Below are 19664 nucleotides of genomic sequence, written 5' to 3' on the forward strand. Positions count from 1 at the left end.
AGGTTTATTTCCAGCTTTAAATTAGATTTGAATCCCAAATTTTTGAACCCCATTATACTTTTTAAATAAAGCCAGTATGTTTTTAAGAAACACTCTTATTTTTTATTTATTTTATTCATATTGTGCTAGTGCTGTCCACCAGTTTGAAGTTTGAGTAATGCCACCATACTCTGGAAGCAAGGGTATCAATGTGAAGGTGAGTATTTAAAACAAAAATCCAATTTAAGACTTTTAGTACCGTTTGAACAATCTCACTCGATGAGAGTTTCACTCGATGCTATCTGTTCTGCTGAAACACTAGCCTGTGTTGAGGACACTGTGTTCCAAGGGCAGACAGACGCATAACGCTCAGGGGCTAGTGTAGGGTGTGAGGCCAAAGCACTTCGTCATAGCCTCCTAAACACCCAGATACTGACGGCGCTGGGAACGAACCCCCAGAACTGTCAGGATGCCTTAACACTGAAATCCCGTAATGAGACACGAGAGAATGAGGTAATGAGAAGGAGAGAGAGAAAGTGAAAGAGAGCGAGAAAGAAAGATAGAACAATAAAGAAGCAGTTTAACCCAGTTTAACCTCCTGAAGAGTCTCCTTCAACATCCCCTCAAAGCCCTCGGCACTAAAAGAAACAAATTAAATTAAGCTCAGACTGTTCACAGATATACTCTTCCTACAGTGAATCCGCCCATCCTTGTGAAGATCTGAACATTGAAAACTATCTCTGTTTTTCCTGCTGTGGTTTAGAGAAAGATTTTGACAGGTCACTATTCTTTTACATTTATCATAATTTTTTATCACCTTTTTGCCATGACTATTTTAACTATAGATGTTCTCTACAGATGTTGCCCACTGACAAAGAAATTATCAGCCTATAATTTTAATGGTAGGTTTATTTGAACAGTGAGAGACAGAATAACAACCAAAAAATCCAGAAAAACGCATTTCAAAGAAGTTAGAAATTGATTTGCATTTTAATGAGTAAAATAAGGTATTTGATCCCCTGTCAATCAGCAAGATTTCTGACTCCCAGGTGTCTTTTATACAGGTAAGGAGCTGAGCTCTCCCTTTAAGAGAGTGCTCCTAATTTCAGTTTGTTACCTGTATGAAAGACATCTGTCCACAGAAGCAATCAATCAATCAGATTCCAAACTCTCCACCATGGCCAAGACCAAAGAGCCTCATCACCTTTTTGCCATCACTATTTAACTGTAAATGGTCTTGACATGAAACAGTTTGTGTTCTGCATTAAAGTCCAAATACTCCATGTAGGCTCTCAGTCAGGGTGGAAAATTAATTGCCACAATGTCTGAATGCAGAATTTTACCAGCCACTCACAATTTTAAGTAGTCATTTTTAAGTAACAACTGCTGCACAACTACAACAGCAAATAATATTGTCATAAAAGCTGCATATAAATACAGTAGTAACAGAAATAGGAAAATACTATGTAGTTTCAGATAGTTTCAGTTTCAGTAGTATTCAGATTTGTTATGGCTTATTGCGATTATCAAATCACAAAAGCTGTGATTTAATTAAATATCATCTTTTTTTCTTCATCATCATATCCATATTGATATAGAATTACAAAATGTTGGTAAAATTATGCAGCCCTTGCAAACAAGCACAGCAAACCCCCTTTTTTTAAAATTGCATTACAAAACTCAATTTCTGTTAGAAGAATCATGATCAGATTTGTTTTTCTCCAAATTGTGCATTCCTATTGACTTTTAGCAGTGGACTGAGGCTGTTACAAAAGGGGCATGATGATTGACATGACCTTCTTCTTCTGTGAACTATTTCACCACAAGAAATTTAGTTCAAGTGCTGTGTATTGAGGTTTGAGTAGTGGCATTCACCTGACCCTGCTTTCTAAACTGACCCCTGCATAGATCTCTTTCAGTACTATACATTTTCCGTAGCACTCCCAAGACTTTCACAAGCCCTCCATGAAAGCTCGCTTTTTGCTATTACCACTTAGTCTGTTTTCACGCCATTCTATGAGTACATGGGAACAAAACAAAACACTTGGTGCAGTCAAGGAAGTGTAGCGAGCAAAAGATATATGGGGTAAGTGTAAGAGAAAGGAGTGTACATAATAGGAAGATGGAAGAGGCTTTTTAGAGGCAGAGGTAAAAACGGGCTGACAGGCGGACAGCTAAAAGCCTCAGAAAACAACTTGCTGGAGCCTGAAGAGATGGATAGAGCAAACCAGATCAGAGGGAGAATGAGACAAATGGACAGTTAGGAAGGAAATGGCACGGATGGAGGCACAAAGTTTAAAGGAAGAGAAAACAAGACAGAAAAAAGCTAACAGAAGATATGAGGAGAGATTGACAGATTGCTCACATCTTTACATCTATTTTATGTCATTTAATAGAGGAAGATATATATATATATTTGGGTAACTTATAACCATAAGTTTCCCAAAGAGTCTGTCATTAGACTACAGCACTTACACAACTCAAGTATGAAACCATTGGCAGCATTACTTAACAATACTACTTAACAATAATGAGAAAATACTGTTTCATTTCAGCTTCAGTTGGAAAATGGGCATTAGAGTTGATAAGTTGAATTCATAATCACTTCAAAGTTCTCACTTTGTGTCATTTTACATACTTCGAAATGTTTTAGTAAAAAAATAAATAAATACAAATTTGGGCACTAAACATTTAAATTTTTTAATTGAAAATGTTTTCATTTAAATTTTTAAATTTTGTTTAACATCTCTCTTTTTTGCTTTTATTATGATGGGGGGTCAGGATCAGGAAAGGTCCATGAGCCAGGATTCAAATTTGGTATGGCCTTAGCGCAACGGCGCTATATGTTGGTGTGCTGCCCACAAGGATATCAGTTTTTATGTTTTTATGAAAACTACCTTATGTGCAGTTTTAATTTGAGTGTGATTTTAATTATATCTGAAAATAAACATCTTTGAATATAATAGTGTTGTTAATTTTAACCTCTAATGTACCAAATGAGAGGGTTCCCTGTTTAGTTGACAGCATCAGTTGAGAGAGATTTTTCTTTTGTCCTTTTTCCTCCAAACTATCGGTATCAGCAGATATGATTCTGCTATCGTATCGGCTGATAAATGTCATATCGGTTCATAACGGTTTCATATCTCTTATAATATATATATATATATATATATATATATATATATATATATATATATATATTATATTTTTATATATTATTTTATATACAATGGGGGAAAACATTTATTTGATCCCCTTCTGATTTTGTATGTTTGCCCACTGACAAAGAAATGATCAGTCTATAATTTTAATGGTAGTTTTATTTGAACAGTGAGAGACAGAATAACAACCAAAAAATCCAGAAAAACACATTTCAAAGAAGTTATAAATTGATTTGCATTTTAATGAGTCAAATAAGTATTTGATCCCCTATCAATCAGCAAGATTTCTGGCTCCCAGGTGTCTTTTATACAGGTAAGGAGCTGAGATTAGGAGAACTCTCTTAAAGGGAGTGCTCCTAATCTCAGTTTGTTACCTGTATAAAAGACATCTGTCCACAGAAGCAATCAATCAATCAGATTCCAAACTCTCCACCATCAAGACCAAAGAGCTGTCCAAGGATGTCAGGGACAAGATTGTAGACCTACACAAGGCTGGAATGGGCTTCAAGACCATCGCCAAGCAGCTTGGTGAGAAGGTGACAACAGTTGGTGCGATTATTCGCAAATGGAAGAAACACAAAATAACTGTCAGTCTCCCTCGGACTGGGGCTCCATGCAAGATCTCACCTCGTGGAGTTTCAATGATCATGAGAACGGTGAGGAATCAGCCCAGAACTACATGGGAGGATCTTGTCAATGATCTCAAGGCAGCTGGGACCATAGTCACCAAGAAAACAATTGGTAACACACTACGCCATGAAGGACTGAAATCCTGCAGCGCCCGCAAGGTCCCCCTGCTCAAGAAAGCACATGTACAGGCCCGTCTGAAGTTTGCCAATGATTCAGAGAAGAACTGGGTGAAAGTGTTGTGGTCAAATGAGACAAAAATCGTGCTCTTTGGCATCAACTCAACTCGCCGTGTTTGGAGGAGGAGGAATGCTGCCTATGACCCCAAGAACACCATCCCCACCATCAAACATGGAGGTGGAAACATCAGTGGCGGCTTCGGCTTGTGGGTTTTAAAATAGGGGAGGCACACTATTTGGTCTGAGGATCCCTGCTGATTAATATTAGTATGTGCTTAACCACTTTAAAATGGCGTTTTGGTTGCTTTTAGTCAGAAAATGTAAAGAAAAGGACTCAGACAGCAAGATATTATAATTTCACTTACCTGGCCTATCACTTGAAGCAACATCCATCGCGGCTTAATTAAATGGCACTACACAGACTATTAAGAAGGGATGTATGTTGCTTCAAGTGATAGGCCAGGTAAGGCCGTTCAAACTAATATCACATAATTTACGTCTCTCTAATGATTGGTTGATGTACCAGAGAAGGGAGGCTAGCCGCCTCTGCAAGGTTTCTTTTCTCAACACTCCTCAGCGCTGAAAGTGAACACTCGATGCTGATTGGCTATTTTTTTTTACCAAGAGAGGCACGAGAGCTCAGCGCTCCCCCGGCCTCCCCCTCCCCTACTCTATTAGTTAGCGATGTAATTACATCATCAGAGTCGTCACATTCACGTTTCGCGACAGAAAAGGGCCACTTTTCAGTAGCCTGTTATGATATTACAGCTGTGAAATTACGAACAAAAAATACTCATTTTGAGACATGAACTGAAATTAATTGTGAATTTTATTAACATTGAGGTCATGGAGTGGCCTAGCCCGTCTCCAGACCTTCATCCAATAGAAAATCTGTGGAGGAAGCTGAAGGTTCGAGTTGCCAAACGTCAGTCTCGAAACCTTAATGACTTGGAGAGGATCTGCAAAGAGGAGTGGGACAAAATCCCTCCTGAGATGTGTGCAAACCTGGTGGCCAAGTATAAGAAACATCTGACCTCTGTGATTGCCAACAAGGGTTTTGCCACCAAGTACTAAGTCATTGTAACAAAGTTCGTAGATTCGGGAAGAAGGAGGCGGGAACCGGCAAACATTTAAAGATTTAATAACCAAAATAAACAAACGTAAAAGTACAGCGGCAGCCCCTCACGGACGACTGCCGCACACAAAACACAAAATAAAATCCAGGCCTGGTCCTCTCTCGTCTTCCACTGTCGTCACTCCTCCTTTTATCCTTCTGGAGCTCCTCCGTGGGACTCGAGACCGGTGAGTGTCGCAGGTGTCGCTCATTATCATTAACTCCACCGGTCTCGCTCCGTTCCCACGGCTCTCGGCCCCGCCCCACTCACCACAGTCATGTTTTGCGAAGGGGTCAAATACTTATTTGACTCATTAAAATGCAAATCAATTTATAACTTTTTTGAAATGCGTTTTTCTGGATTTTTTTGTTGTTATTCTGTCTCTCACTGTTCAAATAAACCTACCATTAAAATTATAGACTGATCATTTCTTTGTCAGTGGGCAAACGTACAAATCAGCAGGGGATCAAATAATTTTTTTCCCCACTGTATATTATATATATTATAATCGGGCCAAAGCAGTAACTCACGCAGGCAGGCATTGTCAGTGAAGAACTCTGTGAATCTGTCGCATTCCTCTTTGCTGTTGCCACTGCTGCTGCAGTCACAGAATGGAGACACGCTGATCTTGGGTGAGCGCAGATAATTTGGGGTCATCACCGTGCCTGAAAAACAAAAGGACATGTTGCATTTTAAAAATTAAAGTATCAATTTCATATTTAATTGGAATTTGATTAAATATGTGCGTTTTTAAAAGCCTGATTGTGTACACATCAAAACTTTCAAACCCTAAACCCTTGTCATCTTCAGATTAGCCATTATCTTGCTCTCATTGAGCTTTCTTAAAAATAATAATTTTGGTGCAGTGTGCCTCATAAAAGCTGTACTGTGGGGATGTGACAGTGTTAGCCCACAGAGAAACAGTCTCCCACTGGTAGAACAACAACAGGAGCTAATCACAGATTAATAGCTGCACTGCTGTATTCCCGTGTGTCCAGCTGCTGTTTCTGTGTGTTGAACACATGACTTTGGGAAGACATCCAGCACAAGCAAAACGCAAAGAAAGAACTAGAGAACAAACATGTGTTCACAAAGGCTTTCTCTATATATATCTCAGTGGATTGTATGGAGACTGGTAGAAGTCACCCAGTGCTAGTTAATGAGACACTAAATTGCATCACTGAATAATCAGTATATAACAGGTTGATGTGTGTGTGTGTGTGTATGTGTATTCCCCATGACTCTGAATTAATATAAAATGTACTATATTAATAATATTTTTTTTTTTTGTGTTTATAGGTACAGTATATGTGATAAATTGATTTTTAGCAGTGCAACTATTCCCCAAGACCCTAATATTAAATTTACCACATTAATAATAATAATAAATAAATAAATATATGTTACAGGGCAAACTCACCAATGAGGCCAGAGTACGACAGCAAGCAGTCAGCGTAATTTTCCTTCAGACAGCCAGAGAGGGAGCGGGGCTCAGATTGACAGTTAGTGAAGAAATCAGCCAGACGAGACCTAAAACACCACACACGCACACTTCATATTGCATAATTCTCACTTTCTCCTGACATCTACTCTAGTACAATGAGTACTAATGACATCACTTTATAATTAAATACGGTTCATTATGAATGAAAGAAAACATATGTCGCCAAATCTGTTTGAAAAGCAAACTGCACACACAGTTCTTGGCTGTTAAAAGTGTTGGAAGACTCTCAGTAGCAGTCTGTGGCATTGTTAAGGACGGTGAAGCAATGTGTAAATAAATGTGCTGTGCCGTGTCTCCTTAGACAACATGGTGTGGGAATAGTGTGGGATCTCTGCACAACTCCACCGAACACCTTGCTACAGCTAGGGGCTACACCTGGCTTCAAAATAATCATGGGTACAAGAGCAGGATGGATGCAGCAAGAAAGACAAATTATGAGGAAAAAATGACCGGAATGGAGCATGCGAACTGTACAGATCAGGAGCGCAAGTGCAAATATATTCAATTTATTTGTATGAGTGTCTTAGTGTGCCCCTAGAATGGCGAGCGGCGGCTCTTCTGATGGAGGAGGGTCATTAGCTGTCGCACTCTCTGTGCCTAAAGACGTTTACTTGGCAAAACTATAATCCACGTTGTGCTAATGAATCCTTAACAAGCCACTTAGCGGACTCTGGGGTTGCCTCCTTCCTGCACAAACCAGATTTAAGGCTGCAGTTCTTATTACTAGACTTCAATAATCACCACGATCGTCCTCGGTATGTTCTCTTGCCTTAACATAATAAATGCTTTATTTCCCAATAGATGCAGTTTAGCTGCTCATGGCCATGTCTGTCCCTATTGGTGAATATGTGTTATTACAGATGGCATGTTGTGATCTTGCCTCTCAGATTCAGTGAGGCATTTCTTAGCACCTCTAAATAGCTCATTTTGCACTGCCATGTGTTAATGCACACAAGATAAGTGTTGTCATGAAGTGTGGATGCATTTGCATGTAAGGGCGTGTGAAGAGGGAGAAAGAGAAGGATAGCTAACTGTTCTTAACTTTGTGTATATACTTTATTTACTTGCTTTACAGCTATAAAGTTTGAGACTGCTAGTGAAATGGTTCTGTGTATTTTTATATTATTATATATGAATGTATTTATTATTAGATCATTAGAAATTATTATATTAATAATATTTTAAATAGTTTTTAAATGCCAGTTCTTAATTACATTAGTTTATTTATTAAGTGAAATATATCATTTCAATCATATATTAATATAATTATTACTATAACATGTTAGAATAGAAAGGAATAATGAATATATTTAGTTTATTATCTAACAATTTAAGTGAACGTTGAATCGAAACATATGAAAAAGTTAACGTTAGTTAATTCACTAACTAACAATGAGCAATACATTAGATAATAAAAATATAAATGGTCACTATTAGTTCATGTTAGCTCAGTTCCATTAAATAATGTTAATAGATACAACTTTTGATTTTAATAATGTATTAGTAAATGTTGAAGTTACCATTATAAGATTAATAAATGCTGGTAACACTTTATTTCAAGGTGTCCTTGTTACACGTTATATGTACTTACTATTAAAATAACAATAAATTATGCATAATTACATGCAAGCAACCCTAAGCCAAACCCTAACCATATAATAAGTACATGCAGTTAATTAATATTTCTCAGTACTTAAATGTATAATTACACTGTAACAAGGACACCTTAAAATAAATTGTAACCTAAATGCCTTAGAGGTATTTTTTTAATTGTTAGTTCATGCTAACTAATGTAGTTAACTATTAACTAATAGAACCATGCTATTGATTTATTCACTTAACTTAATTACCTTAACAATATTAAGAACATGTTCACAAGAATAATATTTGAGGTTGGCTGTTATAAATGAGCTGTTTGTGGTTCAGACCTGCAGATGTAGTTGGTCTTGCAGGACGCTTGCAGTGCCAGGCAGTTGGGCTTCTCCTTGTCCTCATATGAACAGGCTGGTACGATGGTCTGGCGTCTGCGCTCAGAACAGGCCAGCTGATCCCCTAGAGGACAGGAGCAGAAGAGCATACCGTAGCTGTGCTTGGGCGGCACCTTGTCAAAGAACTGCCGCAGGGCCTTGTGGCACTTCCGTTTGTTGCAGACTTCAGCCGTTGAGACTCGGCTGGTGCAGGGGCTTATGTAAGCTGAACGGTATTTCTTACAGGTGTCGTTAAGGTTGCAGGCCTTCGCTGCATTCAGGCAGTTGTTCTCCTTTGCTAGCGCTGGCTCACCTGCAAAGACAAAGATGCATGGTATAAAAGACAATATAACTAATATGAACACAGATACAGTGTGTGTGTGTGTGTGTGTCCGTCAATCAGTTTTTGGAGAGATGGTGTAGGTTGAAATGCAGCTAAACTAGCTAAAATTGTTTTAAAATTGCTATAGAAGTAAAAAATTATTAAATTGACAAAAATGTAAACTTTTAAAATAAAAAATGAAATAAATGAAAAAGAAAGGTAAAAAACAAAGACAAAGAAAACAACGAGTCTGATACTATCCACAGCTGTGAAACCACAGAAAAATATTTTATTTGAATACCTTACGGCACTGACAGACGTGAATTAATCATCCCAGTTTCTGCAGGTCTGCCAAAACACAGGGGCTGTTTATAAGGAACCTGTTTTTTGTTTCGGGTTGTTTTTTTATGTTAAACGGAACAGTGCTCATCCCTTTGGATCCCTGCAGCCTAAACCGTCATCTTGGCCGAACAGGGGTGTCATCAAACGGCCGGCACGGCTCTGCTCTCGCCTGTCAGCTACGGCTAATTGCAGGCTTTCTAACACATTTCACAATTAACTAACATTTCTGGAGACTTGCTGAGCTACAGCAGCAGTTTGGCTTATAATGAGAGCCAATTAAAAACAAGAGATGGGTTGTATTAGAGCAAGGGTGGAGCATACATGTGCATGTGTTTTTCTATGTGTGTGTATGTGTGTTTAAGGACAGTGCTAAGATGGATGTTTTTAAGGAAGCCTGTGAGGAGACTGTATCCTCAGTGCCTCTAGCGGCAGGAAGTGATGTCATTCAGTCATGTAAATCATGTTGGATTAGACTAAGGATAAAAACAGGTGTATAGAACACCAGGTGTATGGAAGCCACTTGTCCTCTATCTCTGACATTTGTGTACGATTGTTGCATTTCGCTGCAGTTAAGCCGGGCATACACTGTGCATTTTCAGCTATGTGTTTTGTTAAATAACAACTCTCACGAGTAAATTGTATGAAATGTGCTCACTCTATGCGGTCCAATGTCGAACTGAAACTTGACTGCTCACAGTATACGTGGGAAGTAAACACGTGGGATCCCCCAAACCCGGAACTGTGTAGCCTCCATTGCTTCCTTCCAAACATCACACCATGTTACCAAGGTTTCATTTATGTTTAGGGCAGTCAGTTCATAGCACTGCTTCAACTGTGCAATAACTTCATGAGAGGTGACCAAATTGTCAGAAATTAATTCGTCTATTTGATTGCCTGTCGGTGTATGCTAACTGCCTTTCATTACCCCTTGTACACTCCACAACTAAACACACGACAAAGCTGAAATTCGTCCTGACTCAAAAAAAATAAATAAAAAAGAGTTGTATTATTCAGAAATCAAAATCTGACGAAAATTGCACAGTGTATGCCCGGCTTTACATGGAAGTTTCAAAGCAGCAGTTTTTTCCACTTGGTAAAAAGACAGAATAATGAATTTATGAATGTATCCCCTCAAAATGACCACCAATGTGTCTGAAAGAAAAGCATAGTAGGTTTTCTAGTGCTAATGAACGGGAATCATGAAATAATTCTAAAATATTGATGTCAGACATGTCATGTTGCATATTGGCAAAAAATCAAATATTTCTAATATTTCACCCAAACCTCAAATCAATTTTGAAAATTCTGCATATGCATATGACTGAAACTCTACGCAGCTCCTGTAGTGCTCTCTATTAGAAATGAATGAATTCTGGTCTGTCATTTGTCATACATAGAGAAAAGGAGGTTTGAAGTGGACATGGATTCAAAATTGACATTTCATAGTATTTCTGTTCAAAGCAAAATGTTATATTTTTAAACAAAACATATCAAAATTTCTGCTTCTGAAATCACAAATCCATTTAACGTTTATAAACCCTCCTCTCCTCTTCAACAGCCTTGTTGTGGTGCATAGCTTTTCAATGTGGTATATTACTGATAACGCTGCACAATGATATGTAGAAAAACTGAAATCAGTGCTCAGTAACCGGGTTTCCATCCAAAGTGGCAAATTTAACTTTTGCACAAAATTAGAATGTCGCATAAAACATTTGTGAATAAGCACCTTTTCCACCCGATGAGTCAAAGAGAACAAAATCATCACTTCCTGATAAACTGGCACTAAATATAACAAAGAAAAGTGGAAGAAGTCACTGAATATAATACTTTTCATATATAATAAGTGATTTGTGCCTCAGAGCGAGCAGATGAAACACAATGAATGCGGTAATTGCTTTTGAGGATGCCTGCTGTTCGGGAACGCAGTCGTGTAATAGTTCTGGCGGGCAATAATACAGAAATACTTTGACAACAGATTTTGCTCGGGCATTTCAGAATGACCATAGCAACATTTCAGGTGCTGTGTAACAGGATCGGTCCTCTGGTCAGGTTATGCCATACCATCACACAAAGTCACATTATTTTTTTGATGCGCATGGAGGAATTTATTTGGCAAATGCGTTACAATCTCCCATTATTCACATTAACCCTTTTTTGCAAAAGACAAAAACCACCTCAAGTGAGCGTAAAAACCTTTTTGCAAATTAATGTGCGCTAAAAAACAAAAAAACCTTGCTATGTGTACTGTTTTAGGCTAACCGAGACTTGCATATTGTTGCTCTTTTGTTGTTTTTGATTGCTTCTATTGTCCTCAATTGTAAGTCGCTTTGAATAAAAGCGTCTGCTATATGACTAAATGGAAATGTAAAACAGGGTGATGGAAACATAGCTAGTGATGACTGTATCTCTATCAAGTAAAAATCTGTTTATGCTGAAGACGGTAGCAGATACAGTACAATTCAAAAGTTTGAGGTCAGTAACATTTTATAAGAACAAATGAAATGAATACTTTACTCTGCAAATATGAATTACATTCATCAATAAAGAACTTCATGACATTTGTAATGTTTCAAAAAGTAAGGTTTATATTTGAAATAAATGTTCTGTTCTGTTCTTATTAATTTTACATTCATCAAAGAATCCTGAAAAAAATATAAAGATTTCCACAAAAATATTAGGCAGCTGAACTGTTTTCAGCATGGATAGTAATAAGAACTACAGTATTTCTTGTGCACCAAATAAGTTTAGTATGATTCAGCTTTTCCATCACAGGAATTAATTACATTTTAAAATAGATTAAAGTACATGACCATCATTTTAAATTGGTAAAAAACAAACACAATATTACTGTTTTACTGTATTTTCGATTAAATAAATCTAGCCTTGATGAGCTTAAGTTACTTTTTTTTCAAAAACATTAAAAAATCTTTTAACGACCCCAAACATTTGCATAGTAGTGTGTCTTCCAGAGACGCACTTTGACCCCTTGACCTTCTATAGAACAATGTAAAACAACACCACTCCACTCCATATGTTAGCCGTCTGGACTGTAATTCAACACACACACACACACACACACACACACACACACAGAAGCATGTACGCACATTGAAAGTCCATCTGCCCAGACAACATCTGCCTATTCAAGCCCTTCAGCACAGAAAAGTCTCTGTCTCTCTCTCTCTCTCTCTCTCTCTCTCTCTCTCTCTCTCTCTCTCGAGAAGGGGTGCTTATCTATGTGTGGAAGAAAAAGTGGAATGCAATCTTGCCTATTCATAAACAGTGTGATGTTCTCAGTCAGAGCATCACACATGCACACACACATTCACACAGGCACTCAAAGCAAGAAAAAAGCCCTCTCTGCTGATTTCCACTACTGTCAGATGACATCATCAAAAAAAGTCAGTCTGTGTGTGTGAGTGTATGCGATGTGCCCCTCTGATCTAATGCCCTGAGGCTGACAAGAATAAAATACCTATTCTGTGGCTTGACACAAAGGGCTTCAGGTTGAAACGATCATCTACAGCTGTCTGGATCCTTCACCTGTCGTATGAACTCAGTACCAGATGCCACACTGAAGAGACTGACCAAATCACACATGAACACACAGACACACAAACCACATAGCATTCGTTGAGCACCAAAAAAAGTAAAAAGTTGCTATGACGAGTAAATTAAACAGATTTACTTGTAGTTGACTGTTAATTTCATAAAAATAAGTTAATACAGGGTTTAAATCTAATTGTAGGAGCAATAGTCCAACTCCCGCTCTTGTAAGATACACGATTCAAATCAAATTGTCTACCAAGTAAAATATCTGCCTTGACTTGTCTTTTTCAACAACTTTTTTTTTTTCATTCTCTGCATGTGGAATGACTAAACTATAAGTAATCTAATATAAAGCTGGAAGTAGTTTTTTTTTCTTAGAATTTGTAAAACATTGAAGCGCACAAACAAAGAGTATGATGTAAATGAATTAAACTTAAATAATTAATAATCTTATATCATTCAAAATTCTCTCATGCTCATCAAGGCTGCATTTATTTAAATAAACTACAGTAAAAAAAAACATTGTAATATTGTGGAATATTACTTTTAAACAGCTGAATCTTCAGCTTCCAATATTAGAGTTTTCAGTTTCACATGTATGCTTTAGAAATCATTCTATGCTGCATTTGCTGGAAACTAATCCTTTTTTTTTTTTTTGATGAACAGAAAGTTCAAAATAACAACATTTATTTGAAATAAAAATTGTTCATAGCAATGTATATGTCACGGTGCACACAGCAGGGAGGAACGAGGATGTGACTCAAAATAACAGTCTTTACTGAAGACATCAAGGCAGGGCAAGACAAGGCAAGGCTAACACAGACAGGAACACCGGGGAGTAACAAGTAGACAGACAAATCAGACAAACACGGCTGGACAAGAATTAACTAATAACACACACACACACGCACACACACATATATATATATATATATATATATATATATATATATATATATATATATATATATATATATATATATATATATATATATATATATATATACAAGGACAGGAAACAAACCAAATATGGAAACAAGAGGCGGGAACACAAGACACACACGACAGAGGACTGACAGTATAAAATCTGTTAACTTTGATCAGTTTAATGCATCCTTGCTGAATAATTACTTTTTATAATAATAAATAATTATATAATAATGATAAATAGAGTAAGAAAGGCACATTGTCTTATTTAATTTAGCATTAACAAGTACTTTTGAACCATAATGCAGAAATATGTTTCACGTTTGCAAACACTAACATCAAACATCCATGCTGCAGCTCCACGCACCTCACACACACTGGCCATCTGGCCTGGAAGGTAGAGCACTAGGACCCCCCCCCCCCCCCCCCCCCCTCCTCGTCTCTGATACAGCCTCAAATTGATTAGTGTCTCCTATTTCCTTCCCTTTTTGGCTCTAATCTTCAATTAGCAGGAGAATCAGTCTGAATAATGACCTTGAATGCTATTGGAACAAACCTGGGGTATGCTTACAGATCTGCTTCTCATGTTTTATTTGGACCTTTGTTATCCATCTGTTCTTTCCTTGAGCCAGTATGGCAGTGATCCAACTGTAGGCAAGTAAACACTTGCCTTTTATTTTAAAGGAAGTTGTCATGATTATAAATACACTCTTAGAATGCAGAAGTTAATATCTATGAGAAACAAATTTCTGCCTTGATTTTTTTAAGATGAAAAAAAAAAAATCAGTTAAGTTGGGGCCATGGTGCAGTGGTTAAAATGTGCATTCTTAACAAGTTGGAGGAGCTCACATAATAGCTTGGGTTTGTGTTCCTGTAGATCAACCTGCAAAGGTGCTAACAACACCAAAGTCTTGAGTTCAATTCTCAGGCATATTTTGATAAAATGTCCAAATCCTCCATCTTTCCCATACTGTTCTAACAAATAAAATGGCATAAAAGCTCTAAAATGTAACTATTAACTGTTAGTATCAGTTTTAAGAAATACAAAGAATATATACGTTCCGATTTAATAAAATGAGAGCAAAGGCACCATAGTCACACTTTTAATTCTCTTTCTCATCTGTGCTGTTTTAACATACTTTCTCTCCAGTATCAGACAACTGAGGCCTGATTAAATCCTAATAAAAGCCTCACCTGAGGGTTAATGGGAAATGTACACTCCTATCATACTTTATGTGGAACTGTAATGTCACCAGCGATTAGCAGAGAGGTCGAGGATTTGATTAAAACACCACCGCGATTAGAACCTGATGTCCTCTTGAGTGCATGCATGTGTGTGTGTGTTTATGTATGTTAGTCTCTCTCTATAAATGTCTATCTGTCTTCAGGTGATTGTCAGTCACTGGATTGCAGGGAAAGTAAATGAAGAGACAATTATAGAAAAAAAAAAGATAGTAATGAGACTAAAGGAATGGAAAACATTAGCAAATTCTTCTACCGAGACGGTTGGTATGTGTCCAGGTTTATTTCTCCCTGCGGTCACAAAGATGTAGTGTTTGATAATATAAGGAAAGGATTGTGTTTGATAATGGGCTTTAATTAGTCAGTTCTATAGGGGCTCTGACAAAGTCCTCTGCAGTCTTTATGGACACCGTATCTGATATACAATAAATACACAAGCATAATGATGTAAATACAACGGAAGCATCATGCACTAAAAGCGACAAATAACAGGACATAGCCCTGCCACAGAGAAAAATCTCATTGGTCCAAAATCTTTCTCCAGAACTGTACATTAAACATCAAAAATCTTCTGATTTGCCGAGACTGTGTCATGTGACACAATAAATATTGCCTAGCCCTAGTTCAAAGCACTCAATTTGTAATTCAGAAAGTGCCAACTATCTCTTCTTGCAGTATATGTACAGTATGTAGGTATATTACTCCTAATATTGTGGACCATAACACTCCATTTCTATCATGACAACAAGATGTTAGCATGGTAATGGATATGACAATGTTAATGTATTTGGTCTTGGCGAAACAGATGTGTTACGCTGCTGCTGTTGAATTGTTGCTGCTGTTGGTTATTGCTGTAGTTGTAGATGTTTGCTGCTGCTGCAAAGAAGAACAGGAACTTGCTACTGTCAATGTACAGTGCTGTATCAGCATATGTACTGTAGACACATTATTTAATATGTAGAGTATTTAAGACATACTGCTGCTTCACAAATAGCTTATATAATAACCCATAGCAGATCTATACAGGTGGAGTTGGGGAGGTGGAGGTTTTCAGAGGAACTCTGAAAGCATTCTGCGAACTGCTCTAGTGAATGCTATCCAGCCATTTAAATGTAAAGCAGTAAGCTCATTGGCTGGATATGCAACATACACCAATCAGCTTGTGCCAAGTAGTTTAACGCTGAAATCATCAATTTGTATTAACAACCCATCAGCCTGCGCCATCTAGAGTTTCATGACAGAACTTGGCATTTGTACAGGTGGAATCATAGAGTGCCGTCTTTCCTTGTTGACCGTGAGTGAACCAGAGAAGCCAAATGTTTGGAAAGAGGACCCTGTCTTTTTTGTATTTTAGCTCTTTGTAGTGCTTAATAAACTCTCTCTTTCCACAAACTATCCTCCAGTGTAATAATGGCAAATGAAACTATAACTCAAGACCTCTGTAATTTATCCCTGAAGCTCTCTCTATCTCTCCTCACTCTTTCGATCAAGGTGGCTTGCTCTCTGAGAAGGACATTCCTCTAAGAGATTTCATAAGGATGCATTGGGTTTCAGCAGTGACTGGCTAAATCCAGTCTTTTGTTAAGGAAGCCAGTCTTTCCAAGGAGATTTTGGCTCAGAAAATATGATACTTTCTATTAGTAACAGTTTGAGTAATTTAGCATAAACTAGCATTTGATGCCTTGGCTATGTGATTAGACTGAAGGAATTAGAAGCAGTGGATATTTTATTTTGGGCATGTCAGGTACTGTATCTCCACTCTCAACAAAATGGGAGTTTGTTTGAGAAGTTAACATCCCTCACACACATACGTGCTCCCTCCAGCATTAGCATCACCATCCTGCCAGAACCCTCGACTGATGAGGATTCATGTCCCAGAATGCCTGCTCGATCCCGGCCCCGTACACAAACATGATCTGTGAGGCATTAATATGCACAGCAACCCCCCCCCCCCCCCCCCCCCCAACCCCCAGCCTGTCACAGAGATATACCGTCCTAGCCCCAGAGTACCAGCGCACTGAGAGACATCCGTTTCAGGGAAAGTTATACTAGTGAGAATGATTAGACCTGCTGCTATATTTGCAAGAGATAGGATAGCTGTGATCTATTTCCCATGATTGGAAGTGATGAAATAGAGCATGCAAACAGAATGTTGCTGAATCATTGTTCAAACAAGTACCATTTTACAATGTACAAATAAGAAATTGAAAGAACATAGAGAAAGCAATGCTTTTTATTCACTGTTTAAGCAGGAAAGTGTTTAGAATGTGTGGTCAGTGACCACACTGGTGAAGTCCAAATGTCTGTGGTCAGAAATGATTTTTTTATGGAAACAGTAACATTTTGAAATATTGTTACTGTTTAAAATGACTGTTTTCTGTTTTAATATATTTTAAAATGCAGTTTATTTTCAGAAAGCTGAAGTTTCAGAAATCATTCTAATATGCTGATTTGGTGCTCAAGAAGCATTTCATATTATCAATGTTGAAAACAGTTGTACTGTATAATATTTGATAGAAACTAATATTATTAATATTCTTTGATAAATAGAATGTTCAAAACATCTATATTTATTTGAAAAGGAAATATTTAACAAGTCTGTTTTGTCGCTTTTGTTCAATTTAATGCATGCTTGATGAGTGAAAGTATTCATTTATTAAAAATATTTTTGTGACTCCAAACTGAACAGTAATGTTTAATTACTTAAAAAATGTGAAAGAAATAAAATTATACCAAAATGTTATTTAAAAAAAGATTAATATGAATAATACGTTAAATGAGTAATACTTTCCCCTTGGTTTCATAAATTAAATTAAAAAAATGCATACTACGTTTCAATCATATTGTAATATTTTCTGTCTATTTGAATGACCTCAACTTAAAAAGTACCCACAGTGTCAACAGAAAGAGACGGAGGACCATCTCAGCAACTATGCTGTTTGCAGGAACTTAAAAGCTGCAGGTCTTGATAAACATGGCTGAAAACAACATCATTACTGAGTTAGATTAGGCAGCTTGTGATATAACAGTTTTTCAGGTCCAGCCCTGTTGCTGTCATGACTTTAAATAATTTTCCATTTCATTTGGAATCGATCAACTTGCCAAAGTAAGAAAGAATGACCCCGGGTGGTAAAAAATTTGGTGAAGGTGCATCTATTGCAGAGGCTTAAAGTGCAGTTTAAACCTCCACAGTGCAATCAGGCTAAAGCAGCAGGGCTTGGCTCTGATTGGGCCGTACACGTTACATCAAAACTGGCAGCACTGATAGAGGCCATCTGCTCTGGAGCTCAGAGAGCTGCATGGCTTACCAAGCGCCCTTAAAATGACAACTAAAACTACTATTCAGAATTGTGAGGCATCAGACAGCTCCAGTAATATGACATTTGACATACGTCACAGCCATCGGTGTGGTCTTTATCACACCGCCTACTGACTGTACGAGTCAAAGGTCACGCTGAATTGAAGAGACATCGCACCCGACTGTCAGGCAGTGCTACTCGTGTGTGAATCCTCTAAGAGAGTGGGAACGATGTGGGAGGGAAAATACTTTAACAGCAGTCACGTACAAAAGGCGCCCACTGACTGAACTGCTCATAAAGGACCGGAAGAGTGAGAGATCGCTCTGAGCTAATGCGGAAACCCAGTGGGAGTGGAATATCAGTGCGGCTATCTAAACTGGCAGTCATCTGCGTCTGCCGCACTTCTAAATCATACAAGTACTGGGATATTTCTCTCTGCTTGCATTTACTAAGAAAAATATAGAGAGCAGAACCAGGGGCTTTGCAATGAGAAAGCAAAATGTGGCTGTGCAATGCAACAAACGGCATGTTTTAACATGCTTTCTCACATCATCTCTCTCACACATACAAACACCACTTAAGTGTTAGTACGGCATGAATGCAAATCAGATGAACTCAATTTAATCAACTTTTCAAAAGTAATCTGCTTTCTATTAGCGATTGGTCAGGAAGGTTGATACACTAACTGAATAGTTTGACTAGTTTGTCTACAAGTTGTTTTTTAGAGTCTGCCAACTGTGAGAGACTTGGCCATTGCATTGTTTTATTCAGTTTTTTTATTTTCAACATCTCACACCATGAATTTTGTGTCAAGATGCTGTGTCAAGTTAAAAATAGCTGCATTGAACAGAGGTAGTGACAGATCTTCCAGACTGTGATGTACATCTGAGTGAAACAGATTATCCAAAAAAAAGTACTTTGTTCAGTCCACTGAAGTCTGTCGACGATTTGGTTTAAAAATATTTAAATATATTTGGCTTAAAAGCACATGCATGGATGAATCGTTCACAGTAAAACCAAGAATATGCATTTAAAAAAAGCACATCTCTGGACCTCAAGCAATTGGTTACATTCGTATGTGTATCTAGCTGTTCATTAAAGTATGAATGTGCTGTTTGTATGGACCCTAAATCAGCCCAATTATCCAACGCTAAGACAGTCTAGTCAACTATAGTTGTTCAGACACTCACAAGTTGATTATAATAAAAATATGCAGTTCTCTACTTTTTCCCTACTTTCTTTGTCAAAAACTTATGTTTGCAAATGAAAAAAAAAAAAAAAAGATACTCTTGTGCTATTGTACAAAAATGATAAATGCCCATTTTATATGAGATGATAATTACACATACTATATATAAATAAGTGCCCCACCACTTTAAATAACTATATAAGACACTAGTAGTTGGGGGTGCTCTGTGTTCAGCGGTGCAAAAGTCATCAGAGAATATAAT

General features: G+C 37.5%; 1 protein-coding gene across 1 annotated transcript in view; it reads right to left on the reverse strand.

Moving 5' to 3' along the window:
• Positions 1–19664, reverse strand: part of gfra1a (gdnf family receptor alpha 1a) — a 71982-nt gene that overhangs the window by 7770 nt on the left and 44548 nt on the right. The window contains exons 4-6 of the mRNA XM_079440108.1: positions 8494–8845; positions 6482–6591; positions 5592–5726 (exon numbers count right to left, since the gene is read on the reverse strand). Coding sequence (XP_079296234.1) covers positions 5592–5726; positions 6482–6591; positions 8494–8845 — 597 coding nt within the window. The remainder of the gene's footprint in view (positions 1–5591; positions 5727–6481; positions 6592–8493; positions 8846–19664) is intronic.

This window comes from Barbus barbus (genome assembly GCF_936440315.1).
Source record: "Barbus barbus genome assembly, chromosome: 18".
Classification (NCBI taxonomy): domain Eukaryota; kingdom Metazoa; phylum Chordata; class Actinopteri; order Cypriniformes; family Cyprinidae; genus Barbus; species Barbus barbus.